This window comes from Columba livia, chromosome 1 (assembly GCF_036013475.1).
Source record: "Columba livia isolate bColLiv1 breed racing homer chromosome 1, bColLiv1.pat.W.v2, whole genome shotgun sequence".
NCBI lineage: Eukaryota > Metazoa > Chordata > Aves > Columbiformes > Columbidae > Columba > Columba livia.
Window position 1 is genome coordinate 148,700,466 of NC_088602.1, and position 14,962 is coordinate 148,715,427.

At 39.8% G+C, this 14,962-nt stretch overlaps 1 protein-coding gene and 1 long non-coding RNA gene across 3 annotated transcripts in view; one reads left to right on the plus strand and one right to left on the minus strand.

Annotated features, from left to right (window-relative positions):
* LOC135575924 (uncharacterized) overlaps positions 1-14,962 on the minus strand; it is a 59,379-nt gene that overhangs the window by 27,829 nt on the left and 16,588 nt on the right. The gene's annotated exons all lie outside the window — the stretch shown is intronic.
* The window catches only part of LOC102087146 (tyrosine 3-monooxygenase), a 29,366-nt gene that overhangs the window by 855 nt on the left and 13,549 nt on the right, over positions 1-14,962 (plus strand). The window contains exons 2-5 of the mRNA XM_065037278.1: positions 3,189-3,277; positions 5,416-5,483; positions 6,377-6,427; positions 10,350-10,495. Coding sequence (XP_064893350.1) covers positions 3,189-3,277; positions 5,416-5,483; positions 6,377-6,427; positions 10,350-10,495 — 354 coding nt within the window. The remainder of the gene's footprint in view (positions 1-3,188; positions 3,278-5,415; positions 5,484-6,376; positions 6,428-10,349; positions 10,496-14,962) is intronic.

The following is a 14,962-nucleotide window of genomic DNA, read 5'->3' on the forward strand; positions in this document are numbered from 1 at the left end:
GAAAAGGGAGATGAGAAGGTTAAACCAGCAAAACAGGAAGCTGAGGAGTAACCGGGAACTTCTCAATGACAGGAAGATTGTGGGCTGAGAGGTGGGCAGAGAACTGACTGCTCTGAGGTGAACACAGATAGTTGATAGGAATACATGATACAGCAGACGGTCTGAATGTTTCATTTGCTTGTAGTGTATTGTGTTTGTTTTGTTAAAAGAAGCAGTAGCTGTCTGTTTAAGGTGTCCACTGCCATCTAAGTCAAGTAGTCTAGTCCGTAGGTAGATTGCTCCTTCACTGAAAAGAACTAGATACAACCAGCTCAAAGAAGCTTCCAGAGGGCAAGAGAGAGAGGGTCAGCAGAAAGCCTTGAAGGGCAGGCTGGTAGAAACAGGGGAAGAGCTTTTTGTAGAGCACAGACCCACTACCAAATTTAGAGTAACAGAGCATCAGGCATTTTCCCAGGCACCTGAAAAGCTTCTTTGGAGATTGTGCAGCTTCAGAGTTTGTACTGCAGGAACAGTATTTCACTTGGCAAAGTGCTTCAAGTAGCTACTCCTCTGCCTCCATTGTATTTGAGTCACCATCCCTACCAGTCATTGGGAAGGAAAACGAGTTTGACAGAGGTAGATGGGTATTTTTCCCATTTACAGACAGGTAGGAAATCAATGAGTACAATAAGCTGTTAGAGACCTTCAGTATAATCCTGAAGATGGCAGAGGTGCCCCTATAGATGAGAAGGCTGAGGGTCCAGCTCACAGATTGAGTTATCTAAATACATAATTGTCAAGAGGTTTGCCACCCTTGACAAGGCCAGGCAGAAATCCCCAGGACCCTTTTAGCTAATACAGTCCTGTTTGAAAACCTTTGGGTGTTGCTTGAAATTCACCTTCAGGCTAGTGATGACAGGCAAGATGTTCTCAGGAACTGTGGGGATATCAAAAGGATATTGCTGTCATCAGGGAAATTGGAAAACCAAAGAGGGTATTGAAGCTGAAGAGGCATTTCTTTAGGTTTTTCTTGGCACTTGAGAGTTTTGTGTTAAGAAGTAGCAACTAGTTACATGTGTGCTGGAACTGGGACCTACAACAAAAGTAAGGGACTGCTAAAAGAGGGTGTGTTTATGGTTAAAGCAGAGGAATATTAGGGACACAGTTTTCTTCACATTTCCCTTTTTCTTATGGATTTGAACAATAATCACAAAAATAATCAGGCTTGGTTTGGAGGTAATAATGCTAGAATTAATATACTTGGCATGAAAACGGACAAAGTCTGTTTCTAAGTTAGCTCGGACTTACACACAGCACTCCTCAGTTTGTAAGGAGTCTTTTCTGGGTATTTGAAACCCAGAATTGAATAGTTCCCTAAGCAGTTCATTTGATTTTAAGATGAAAGGGTCTGAGAGTTGGTATTTGTGGTGCACAGAGACACCTTAGGTATGGGCACCAGGAAGAACTGTGGATTTGGAGGTTTTAGCTTTAAAGTTTTTGTGGTTTTGGACCTATGTAGGTGAATTCAGGGGTGCTAAAGTGTCAGGGGACTTTCAGTTCAGCTATCCCCTAGGTCTAAGATCGGCTAGTGGCCCATTTTACTGATATACCTTATTGAAAGTGGTGGTGAATCTTATTGAAAGAGGCTAGCTGAAGCTTCACTTTCTAGTGAGGTTTGCAGATGCCAGTCAGAGCATATTGGTAACTAGGAGATATCTGAGTTGTATAGACATGCTTACTGGTCAGCAACTATTATTCTGGGAAGAGGCAAACATGTGTGTTCTGGCTACACCCATCATCTGAGGCTCCAGTTCCTAGATTAATTTATTTTTTTGGACTTTTTATTCAGGTGAGCCATATAGGCCTTCCCAGGCAGTTTGCTAAAGGACAGAGAAGAGACAATGCCCTGGCCATAGAGGCTTTAACCCAAATTAATTTGGTACAGTTGAGAAAAGCAGTGGTTTTCTCTGCTTCCATGCAGCAGAGACAGATGCAGCAAAAATTACATCCGTCAGCACTATCCCTGTTTTATTGGCTGCATCTATTTCTGTGACCAGACCAAGGATTCTGCCATGGTCCTTCCTCTCCTCCCCTTTAACCTGTCTGTCCTCTCCAAGGACTTGGTAAGGGATAGGCAGGATGTGTATGGGGACATACACTGGAAGACTGATGATCAGGTACAGGTTTTAAGGAGATATGGCCATAGATGGTAGGGCAGGCATCTTCCAAGCAGAACCATCAGTACAGCCAAAGACAAAGGCTCAACAAAAGTAATCTGGGGTGATGGAAGACATCTGTCAGACTAGTACTTCTTCCTTCTTAACACAGAATTGGCCATAACTGCATGAAAGAACTGGAATTTCCCAACATTGGTGTGTATGTGTAGCCTTGTACCTTTGTGAACTGGCTGCGTCTGGATATAATATAACAGGGCTAAAGCTAGATTTGCCATTCAGTACAAAGATGCCTGGTCTTTTGTCAAGTATGAGATTAAGGTGACCCCAAATGGATCTTTTCTGAGCTGTAACACACTAAGTCTGATCATAACATCAGTCAGACCTCAGATAGCAGTATCAACTTTGGTTTTTTTTCAGTATTTTTTAGATTCATGGATTGTAAATGCTAGCACTTAAATTAAAATGAGCATAATTTAATTTTATTTTAGTTACTAGCAAGGTCCCCACTTCAGGGAAAGAAAATCATTTGGAAATTCGGCTAATGCTAGAAAAAATTTGCTGAGGAAAAAGAAAAAAAAAAAGAGCCAGAAAGAAAAAATCTCAAAGACAACATATTTCCCATTTTCCTTTTAAAATGTTGTTTTCACTTTTAAAGATATGAAAATTTAAGACTACTTTTTAGTAATGATCAAAATATTTTCTTAAATCCAAAATATAGAAATAAATGTGTTGTACTGTGTTATACAGAACATCTCATTTGGCCTAATAGGAAAAGACTTTGCCTTTAAAAATTGTTTCTAGTAATTAAAACTGAGAGATTATAATTGCAAGTTACTTTCAGATAATTTTTCATCCAATCTGCCGGTTTGGCTGGCAAATGAATTCAATTACTGACATGGTAACACATGGATGTGAATATTCTTAGATATTGATGTAAAGAAAGCTTGTAATCTTTCGCGCAACTTTTATTTTCTGTGTCTTTTGAAAATTATTTGATCCTTTCTTATCTAACTCCTGCTACTTTCTCTGCAGTGCCCTGGTTCCCCAGAAAAATTCAAGATCTGGACAAGTGTCATCATCTGATCACTAAGTATGAACCCAGTTTAGATCATGGTCATCCGGTAAGTTTGATGTCACTGTTATTTCATTTTTAAAAGAGAAACTCTCTGTAGAGAATTTTTTGTAAGGAAAATTTCAGGAGGAAGGAAATACTCATAAAAGGACAGAAAAAGTAAGGGATCAGATAAAGGCTGGTCTTTAGCAATATTAGGAAGTATAGAATGAATAATTTAATGATAAAAGCTTATGGGTCCTGATTCATCAAGCTACATATGATTAACATCAGACACATGCTGAAGTAATTAATGTTGTTTTCTATGTACAGCTCTGTGTGGTACAAAAACTTTCCAAGTCTATCTTCTGTTTTTAAGAATCACTTATTAAACTACAGTGCTCTTGAAGAGCTTCATATATTCCTTAAGTAGGACATCTTTCATTCTTCCTCATATCTTTCTGATAGCAACAGTCTAAGTATTTGTCATTCTCCAGAGCTAGCCCTGAAACTATTTTTCGTTAGATAAACAAACGCACATTAAGAATTCTTTGAACTGGGCTAAGTTCCTCTTCTACTTTGCCAAATAGGAGATATGAGCACTGAAGAGGATGAGAGACAGCACCAACAGTGCAGAGCTACCAAAGTACAGAGTGGGGATAAATCCACACTGCAGAATGATGCAGTGTGACATAGAAACACCTAAACTAGCTTGAAACAAGTTAGCTCAGGCACTGAAAATCATTTGTCTGTGGCAGGAGGGAGCACAACATGGGCTCATTTACTGTGTTTCTAAGCACGGCTAAAAAATTGACAGGTTGGAGGAAAGTACCAAGGAGGCTGATGAGCAGGTAGCTCAGCAGAGATTTTGCATATATTTTTACTACCAAATAGGCAATTCAGGCTGTCCATCTCAACAGCTTCACTTTGTTCTTTACTGTGACTTTAATGGCCAGAAAAGCAAATCGATCACACTGTGACACCAGTCTCTGGGGCATCCTGTCCCTGGCTGTAGTGATCACCTAAGGAGGCTCCTGCTGCTCTGGTGGTGGATACAGAGCCCTGGGAAAGCAGGGACAAAGCTGACAGGTCACAGCATTGATGCTAGTCTGGACCCATGTCTTTTCACATGGACTTGTTACAACTACTGACAAGCAAGGGTGGCATCCGAATGAACATGTTATCCATAACACATGACAAAAATAAACATGCTCTTGGGATCCAGTTCTTTCCTCAGATTCACGCACACAATACTCATTAACTGCAGTATTACTGGTATTATTGCTACACTGAAAATTATGTGAATAAACCTAAGGGAAAAATTTGGCTTGTAGTATCCAAAGTGGTTCCAGTAAATTCTGAATATTTTAGAATAATAAATATTTGTACAGTGATGCTGATCAACGCTGCTTTATGAGTTATATTAGTAACACAGTGCCAGATTTCAGATTTTATTCCTATTGTGAATGATGTAAAATTCAAAGGAATTTAATTCCACATCTCTATTTGTATTTAATAGTTGGAGAGGCCTGCCTGAAGCTCAACTTCTAGTACACACTGAAGGGGCAAAAAGAAAACTCTGGTATTTAATAAATAAGTAAACTGCCCCTTTAAACAGATACCACTGAATCTGTCTGTATCATAACTTGGTAATATAAATGGGCAAGGTGACTGAGCTGAAAGCCTCTCCTTTCTGCAGATAGTGATGGCTCTAATGATTTCTAACCAATGAGGACCCCTTCTTCAGCCAAAGTGCAGGGTATTGTGCAGCTATATTATGCTGTCCCTGGTGAGGCGGTACTAGGCTTGGTACCATTGTGTCCAACGCAGCCCTATATTGCAGTCTTTATGCTTAGCCCAAAAAATAATTGATTCAGAGATTCATCTCTTCCCCAGCAGAAGTGACACCCAAATTACAATTCCATTTTCAATGTGATTTGCATTTAAATTTGACTGTAAGTGTAATAATCTCTGATACAGTGTTTCTGAACAGCTCCGAAAGTTTTCATCAAAACGTCAGAGATGTAGCTGCCGAAAGCCTTTGTCTTACCCTGTTCATAAAGCTCAAGATCCATTGCCTCAGAGAAAACTACATGTTTGAGGCCTAGGTTTTCTGAATGCTTCTGTTAGCAAATTTACATATGTTCACAAACCTCTCTTAATGTAAAACTTTTTTTTTTTTTTTTTTTTAATTATTTTCCAACTCAGGGATATGCTGACCTGCAGTATAAGAAACGGAGGGCATTCTTTGCTGACCTTGCCTTTAATTACAGAGCGTAAGTACAAGGCTGCTGGAGGAGACTTCAGTGGTCCATATGTGCTTTCAGACATCTTTGCGTGCAAGACATACCAGAGCCTTGATCTTTTGTTGATGTATGAATGCGGCTATCTTTTAGAAAAGAGAGTTCAGCCACAAAAGCTTTCACTCCTAAAACCCTGTCATGTCTCATATGGATGATAAGAAATGCTTCTGTCTTAGGTGTAAAACTTCACCAGAATCACACTGCTGTCTGACAGAGTCAACCAGATGTACAGGTAGAGCTGGTTGTGGTTTATGGGCTTCACGGTGTCCAAGAACAGGTGAAATCTCCCAAGTGTTGAGCGATCTCTATTTGAGGACAGCTTTCTCACTGCAACCATATATCACAGTTAATGCGGTGCAAAATAGCACAAAAGCACACACTGAACTGACTCAGAGCTCCTGAAGAAGCAACAATAAGGAAGAGGAGATGGCCCATCAGAGAAACTAGTGATAACCACGCAATGTATACCTGGGCATCTCTCTGCTGATGAGTTTATGAATGTTTCTCTGAAATGATGCTGTGCTGATCACATCCTTCAGGGATGGACCCTCCAGGCATACACTGCATTTTGGTTGCTAGACTGCCTTAGCAGAGGTAAGGGTAAGCCTAAAGGCTTCTTTTGTCTTCTACAAAGCAGAATGTCCCTCCCTTTCTTACCATATCCCTTTTCCTTCGCACACTGGAAAAAAGATGAAAATGCATGCATTAGAGACTACGGAGACAAAGAAGTTGTTAATTATGTGCTATTTTGCTGTTTCTGTCTTCATTACAGCAAATATTTATGGTGCAGGCAAAGAAAATAATACTTGGAAACTGAACTTGAAATCTACTTCAGGCACATACATTATTTCCTCTTTTCATTACAGAGGAGATCCTTTGCCTCACATCGAGTACACAGCACAGGAGACTGCAACTTGGTGAGTCTGTTACTTATACTCCAACTCCTGGGCCATTCCATTGCAGTCCCAGGAAAGACTGGCAATCTCAAATTTTACTCCTTGGTTAAGTGTCACCTTCTGGTAACTTGTTTTGCAGAAAGCCATCCATAGTGGCCGGTCTTAACTCAGCACTTTCTACAGCAAAATTCATTTTCCTGACCATGACTCTGCCTGGCAATCGCATCAAGATATCAAAAACCAGAAAACACCTAGAGCCTACAGTATAACTTATTCTAACTGACCTTTGACTAACCATAGCTAATGTGGTGACAGAAATATCATCTTTCCAAATCTGTTACCAGAAGAAAATGCCCACTCACAGGATGGAAATTTACTCATAGGATGTGGCTAATTCAATGTTCATAGGACAGATGAGCCTTGCTTGTTCTGCATGCATTTATTGCTGTTAATATGAATATATATCATTCTCTCAAAGTAAGATAAAGGAAATTTTGGAGTGACCTTCCAGGATACATTGTTTACGCTGTAAAAAAAAAGCCTTAGATATTATACAAAATAGTGCCAAGTTGCTTTTACATGGATGCAGCATTTCTTCACCGGAGCTTCATTTGTCCTGAAGATTTGCCACTCAAAACAAACAACCAAAACCAAAACCAAACCAAAACCAACAAGAACAACAAACGACCAAACAAAATTAGTTCAACTCAAAGTATGTCTGCAGACTTTATGTGAAATACATAGCAGATCTGAAAGAAAGCAGGGTTCTTATTTCTTATACCCCTGTTCCCACTTTGTCCCACTAACTTTACCAAATCTCAGTAAGCAGCAATAATTACATGTTTGTATGATACTACAAACATAAATACGTCCCAATGTCCCAACTAAGAACAGAGTCCCAGGATTGTGCAAAGTTCTACATGTGCACATAACGAGAGTCTTTGTTTAGAAAAGTTTACAATTGAAATTGAAATACAGCCTAAAGGTGGGAAAGAAGAACAACGATGACAACATTTAATAACTGCAACTGGAAAAGCTAGAGCTTAAGTGATTTGCCCAAAATTATACAGAAAGTCTACGCCAATGCCAGGAATTAAATCCATACACTAGATGTCACTTAATTCCAGAACCTCAACCACAGGGCCATCCCATATTTTTTGGTGATCGTTTTCTTTTAAATAAAATCTACTATGTCATAGAAAGCTTGAGAGGCATTGCCCACAATCACACAGAAACCCTGCATCCAACTTATCCAGGCAGTCGCAATTATATTAACCTCACATAGTTTTTTACAGCATCTTTCAATTGACAAAGGCTGATGGTCAGTGTCACGCTCATGATTGCTACCACCAGCCAATAATCTTGGCATGGGATGATGTGTGGGAATGTCATATTTAAGAAAATTTAATTTTGTGTTCTTTCCTGTTTTTCCCTTTTGTTGCCAATATCTGTCATTCCAGCTCTTCTCCACCTAGAATTAGTCCCACTGTGGTAACGGAATAGACCTTTAAAGGAGTATCTGCCCATTTCCCCAAACAGCCAGTCCCAGCAACCCAGGTTTTCTTGTTATGTAAAACTGTTTCCAAAATTAGACCTCATAATGGTTATCACAACCCCTGGGGGCTATGCCCTGAGGTCAGCTGCATTACAGCACAATTTAATTGAGCGCTGTGCAATTGAACCAGAAATTTGTAGCGGAGACTAAATTCCCTTGGTGTTCACTCTGAAGAGCTGTTGGATGCCTTCAGTTTGTAGCAACATGCTTATAAAAATGAAAAGTAATCAAGTGAAGAAATACAATTTTCAGTAAACAGAAGGTACAGATGACCTGAGTTTCTGTTTTCAAGAAGGGTTATTGGAAGGCCCTGAAACTAAGTGGTCACAAAAGATGTCTTATGGGTAAAGGCTATATAAGAAAAAAGGAGAATCTAGGACAAAATTTTCTCCCAAGTAGCAAGTGACAGGACAAGAGGAAATGGCCTCAAGTTGTGCCAGTGGAGGTTTAGATTGGATATTAAGAAAAATTTCCTCACGGAAAGGGTTGTCAGGCACTGTAACAGGCTGCCCAGGGAAGTGGTTGAAGCACCATTCCTGGAGGTGTTTACAAGATGTATAGATGAAGTTTTTAGGGACATGGTTGCCAGAGTGCCAGTTAGGTTAATATTTGGACTTGATCTTGAGGGTCTCTTCCAACCAAAATAATTCTGGGGATGCATCTGTCACATCTTCATAATAAAGCTCAATATTGCTACTTTTTTTTTTTTTTTCTCCTAAAAGAATAATGACATTTGTATAAAACAAGCTCATTGCCTTTAAAGTCTTTCAAGTGGCTGTCTCTATCCTTCATTATGAGGTTCCTTTCTAGAATATTTCATGGACTGTGCTTTCAGCAGTTTCTCTTTCCACCTCTGGACTGAAGCACCATCAAGCAGCAGCTTAATGGTCCTACAGTGAGACATTACACCTATTTGAGACACTACACTAGGGTAAGCTTAATGTTTGTCTGCAAATATCTGCTGCTCTGCTGACTTCAGAGTGAACTTAGGTGATCGCCTTAGAGGTATTTAGAAAGGAGGGACTCAGCTTTGAATAATTCATCACTAGTCTCTGAGGCTGCCTATATTTCTGTGGTAGTCAATGTTCGGACACACAGTAGAATGATATTAATACTTCGATAAAAGAGACCATATGTGCAGAAGCATAAACAAGCCTGCTCTCTCTAGACTCTGGTTTGGGGATGAACTCTGTTCTGGCTAAGATCCTATGCAATCCCACTGAAGTCACCAGTATTCTACAGAGAAATAAGCCAGGGCAACACTTGAACTGCAGTTCTACTCATTTTTTCCTAATTCTTCTGTGGAAATGGCCCTGTCTTCTGTGACTTCAGCAATAATGACAGCAGTCACTGTTTCACTTGATTCTTTTAGTTTTTTTTTTTCCTCCTAAGGTCTTCCTGCCCCCCTTCATTCTGGTTCTTTGCTCCTACATTGTGTAATACACTCGTACAAATGAAAAGAGCCATTACCAGGGACTGGCAATCACTTCCATAGCAACAACAGCATCACACAAAAAAATACAATACAAAAACAACAAAAGGTCATTTCTGTAGCCAGCATTTCCAAGAATGATCTCAATTTTCATAAACTAATGTTTATAAAATTTTTAACACCCTAGGGCCATGTTTGAACAAAAATAACCATTTCTATAAGGTTCTTTGCCATCCTATTACTACTTGTTTATTTTGCAACAGCTAAATATATTCCAAACCACAGCTCTAAATCCAAGCACCATTAAGTCTAGGGGAAGCTTGAAACTTGTGCCCAAATCTGGTTATATATATTTTTCCTCAGCTGATCTCTTTTTGTATAATGGGCTAAATGCTTCAGGAAGTTGGCATGTCTTTCAAATACACAGCCCATGCCAGACATTTTGAAATGCAAAAGTATGAACCTCTTTGCCTGTCCTGATATTACTTTTTAGTATCAGAAAATGTGCTTTTTTTTGGAGGAGGCTGATACGAGTCGAACACACTCTAGGCTTCAGCATGGAGATGAAGGGATTGGCATTTCAAGTCAGGCAACATAGAGAGGGTCACAGCTTTAGCTTTTCCCTAGGATTTCCCTGGTACCTATGACACCCTTATGCCCAAGCAATAAACACTTCTGAATCAGGATTATAGTCCTGTTACATTAAAGGAGGGTATTGGAAGGGATAAACCAGATTTGCTGAAGATAGCCCACCTTCTATAGGAAAAGTGAAACAAAATCCCTTACGTTTTGCTACATCCACCCAGGCAGCAGCTTCCAAGCACCAGCTGTACTGAGTTCAGACTTTAAGACCATTGCCTATGCAAGGGGTTTATGACTCTCTGCGGATCTGTAGACAGGGCAGATAAGTACTGCCTTATTGAGGTGGGTCATGCTCTATGGTTTTTGGTTTTCAGGAGAGAAGTCTACAGGAAACTGAACAGCCTTTACCCTACTCACGCCTGTATGCAGTACCTGGATGCCTTTCGGCAGCTGGAGAAATACTGTGGCTACCAAGAGGATCACATACCTCAACTTCAGGATGTCTCCAGATTTTTAAAAGGTCAGTCATTATGAACCATGGTTTATTCTAGGCTTTCCTGGGTATGTTTGAGTATCACATACACACACAAAGCATCGCATAGGGCCCAAGCTGGTGAACAGAGTTGATTAGCTGTAGAGTTCCCTTGTGCAAGATGATCTGTAGCATTGGGCATTAATAACAGACATATCTAGGGACCAAGCTGTAACTACACTTGTGTTTGCTCTGTGAGTGGCTGCAGTTGGTGTAGCACTGACCAGCCAATTCCAGTACCAGCAGCAGTACAGCCACAGCAGCACACCACACAGCATGACTGCCACATGCAGGTTTTCTATGGGTTTGGCTGTAATTTGAGCATCTAAAGCTATGCTGCTAGTAACACCCAGACACAAATAAAGGTACATACCTCTCAAGTCTGATGCATGAGACAGGATGGCAATGTCTCTTAAAAGAAATTATTTCCAGGAGGTCCTGCTAGTCAATCAGCAGCTACCTGGAAAATACACTTCTCACTCTCCATGGCCCCACTTGCTAGACTAAACTCTTTGATACCTGTCACATGGCTGATAGGAGAGCAGAAAGACTGAAATGCTGGCCTGTAAATGCACAAAAATGTGGCCTTAGATGAAAGGACACATAAGACTGTTAGACTGGCCCACCTACTGTTAGCTGGGAGCTGACTAGCAAGAGGCAGGAGGGGAAGGGAACCTGCATTATTTTTATGAGGCCACAGGCTGCATTTGTTCCCAAGGCCAGGTGCTTTGTGTCAAACAGCTGATTTCCTACTGTTATCCAGAATGACGGTCTTTAAAGAGCCCTTGCTTCTTCTCAGTAACAAGGAGATGTACCAGGGAGTGGAGGACAGCTCAGTACTATGCTGAAATAAATAACAAAAAGTATGGTTTAACTTTAAATAAATTAAATTAAGCTCAATATTCAGAAAATCACGTGACCTGCTGCGTGTATCAGCAGGTGATTTTAGTAACCTTGAATAAGTTTTCTGTTGCTGAAGAGTTTTCTAAGACATTGCCATTTTTAGGGAAGATTAAGCTGTTCGATGGCAAAGTTTTTATTGCACCTTTAGTATGAGGGAATGGAGGTTTGGCATGTGAAAAGCATCTCTCAAGCGCCTTCACATCCAGATGTAGGATTTTTTCCATGTATGCATTCCGCATTTTCTCATGTATTTTCCTTTCTATTCAGCTATCCATCTTCTCTCCTATGGTAACTGAGCTTATAAATATTTTTTCTCATGAAGTAGCTATTCTCATCTTCTCTCATTTACACAGTAGCTGACAGCAGGGAGCTCCAGAAATCATGTGAAGCTGATTTGATTACCCCAAATGTTCCTACTCCTTAAGTGAATCAGGTGATTTTAAAGGGGAGGGCCAGGGAGCGTGGGGATTTAGGATAACGTAAGAATATCCTATCATAATACTATTTCTATTACTCATATTGGTGGACAGGATTTGACTGCCTGGAGTCTGGGCCTCTTTTGTGGGCTCTGGTTGTAAATATTCTCTATCCCATACAAATTGCCCCAAGAAAAAAAAAATTAAATAGCAATAAAAATGGTCATTCTTAAAATTCTGCTAGTAAGGGTTGGGAAGATCTTCACAGTGAGTTTCAATGCACCTACCGTAAACGTGGGGTGTCTATTGTAAGCCAACTGTCCAAACTATTCTAACCGGGAATGAGAAACAGGCAATTCAGAGGCATTTTATTCTGTCCTGGAATGGGTGTCTAAGCAAAACTGAAATAATGGCTCTTGGGAGTGATGGTCTTACCCTCCTTAAACTGTAGACAAAAACCCAGATTATTTTGGCCTAAAGGCTTTGTAAAAGATTATGCATAGACAGAATAAAGTTTGTTAAAAAGAACTGTGTATACAGCTAGACACAATTAAGAGTGAGTAAGATATTTTAGCCTTTTAGTTATGTGGGGCTTTGAGCTGATATCTTACTTATCTTCAATAATTACCTCTAATAAGGTAGTTTCACTATCCATATTACTTTGCAGAATAGCATGAAGATTGACATTATTGCAAGGTCCTTTTGTAACAAACTCAGTCTAACTCAGAAGCATCTGCAAGGTCTGTAAAATCTGTATTAAATCACATGCCAAGCATTCACAGGATGAGAGGTAAGATTTATAAGGAATTCTGATTTAAAATCAATTTGGGTGGCTTTACCACCAGCATCAGCAAGGCCAGAAATTTTGGTCATTACAACTCATTAATCAACTCTGTGTTTAGGTTCTTTCCTGTGTTACAGGTGTGCAGTGCTCAGCCAAACAAACCTCAGCCAAACTATAGACTGTGGTGTGTCTCCCAAGATTCCTTGGCATACAGCGGATGTGTTTCAGCTACTACAACCTATGTGGAGATGCATAGCACAGCTCCATCTCTCACTGGTTAGCTCTGAGTGAGCCCTGAACTGTCCCATTCTCCCAGATAGGACTCAAATTTATCTTTGCTAAATACTGCCTCTAAGGACTGGATCATTCTTTAGCATACATGATGATAAAGTCTTTATTTAATCAACTGTAGGGATGCAGAAAGAGAAAGAGAGGAATATCCTGGAAAGTCATCATGTTATAACCAGCCCACACAGACAGATAAACTTCCATCTTCTCTTTTACTCAGTCAGGTCTGTGAACTGAGGCAAGAAATTCCTTTTGACTTTAATACAATTGATCTGTCTAGTGTCACCTGGCCTACTAGTGAGGCTGGTTTGAACAGAAATGAACTCTATATCATGAGTATTTCATGATTGCTTAGAGGGTGACTTAATTGTTTACCATGATGAGTGTTTTCCTAAAGGGTTAACTAGATGGACCTAGGCACATTTTTCTTTCTAGGAAAGATGTTTGGATTTAGGCATTCATTGTCCTTCACAGCTGGAAGAAATTACAGCCAGTGAACTCAAGCAAGCTCACACTACAACACACAGGCCTGTATACATGAGGTTTTTAGGCCAAGAACTAAGCCTTGCAGATCACTTTAGGTCAAATGCTCAAGACATTCTCTTCAAGACACTTTAATTTAAGAGATCTTTGGGCAGCAGGTCCAATCAGACACACCCCCACTTCTCTTCTGATTGCTGCTTTTTTTGCAGTAATGAAATAGAAGTTCAGATTTTGCAGATATTACCTTCAGCAGATAACTTTTTCCTATGGCTTTTCAAGGCAACTGGCCAAGTCTGTTCCACCAGCAGACTGTCTGATTCACTGGCCTATATTTAAAAGGGCATCTCAGGGAACATAAGTTGTAATTTTCATTTTCCCTTCTGCTCCTCCAATGTGGACGCTAAAGCAATATAAATTTCCCTAGACTTTTTCATAGTCCTTCCAAAACTGAATTACTTAGGGCTTGGTGCTTGCCTGATATATTTTTCAGCTGGTGCAGTTTTCACTTCACTCAGACTCAGAATTTAGCCCAAAGATGACCAGATTCTCAGTTTTTCATGTTCCTCTGGATTGTCTTAGTAGCAAGGGAGTTCTTGTGCCAGCTCCTGGCTGCTGCCTAAGGAGGCATAGCTGATGGTCTGGCTATTCCTGCAAATTCCCTGCTTTCTTAACTGAGGATGGGGGAGAACAGTAAGCTGATTTACTATCTCTTCTGGTTTCCTGGTTAACTCTAATGTCGTTGCTCAGGATATGGACAAACATAAAGACATAATCTCCATAGGCTTTTGCTGTTGTTCAGTTTTGAGGCAGTCCTGTATCCATTACCATTGAATTCAGTGGAGCAATAGAAGATAACCATGGCAAATACTAACCATCTAGTCCCTCATATTGTCAGAGAGAAGCATTACTTGCTGTCCACTCTTCTTTTGTACTGTATGGCTTCAGATGTTTTTTTGTCACTTCAAATTCTTTGAAGCCCTTTTTTTTATTCTTTTTTTTTTTTTTTTTTTTTTTTTGAATAATGGGAAAAGTGCTAATAGCCAGACAGAGCAAGACAAGAAATGCTGGAAGGAACATTAAAAACCAAAACAAAACAAATCTTGTAAATTGCTTGGTTTCTGGGTGGGATTTTTTTGTTTGTTTACATAAAATAAATTGGATTCCAGGCTTCACGACACAATAGAATATGGATAAAGAAGGCAGAATAAAGCCATTTCTGATTTTTTTTAAATGTAGTTTTATACTTTAAAGAAGATGGCATGTCATTTATGGGAGCTGAGAATGCAACACAGATTTTGAATATAGGACTTCAAAAAGATTATTATTGTCTCTCTTTTAAAGCAGTGATCTTCAATTCTCTTAGCTTTACAGACCACCAACATGTTTCCCATGGAAATGTAGATTTTTGTGTTCTGCTGAACATAGGACTGGTTATTTTATTAGTTGTCCCTCACAGACCTTTCGTAGTAATGCAGGGAGTCCTGGGATAACAGTGATAGCACAAGCTGAGATCACAGTGCAAAAGTATTGCATTATTCTGTCCTGTTCTATAGATACATGCAAAGCAAAACACATATGATC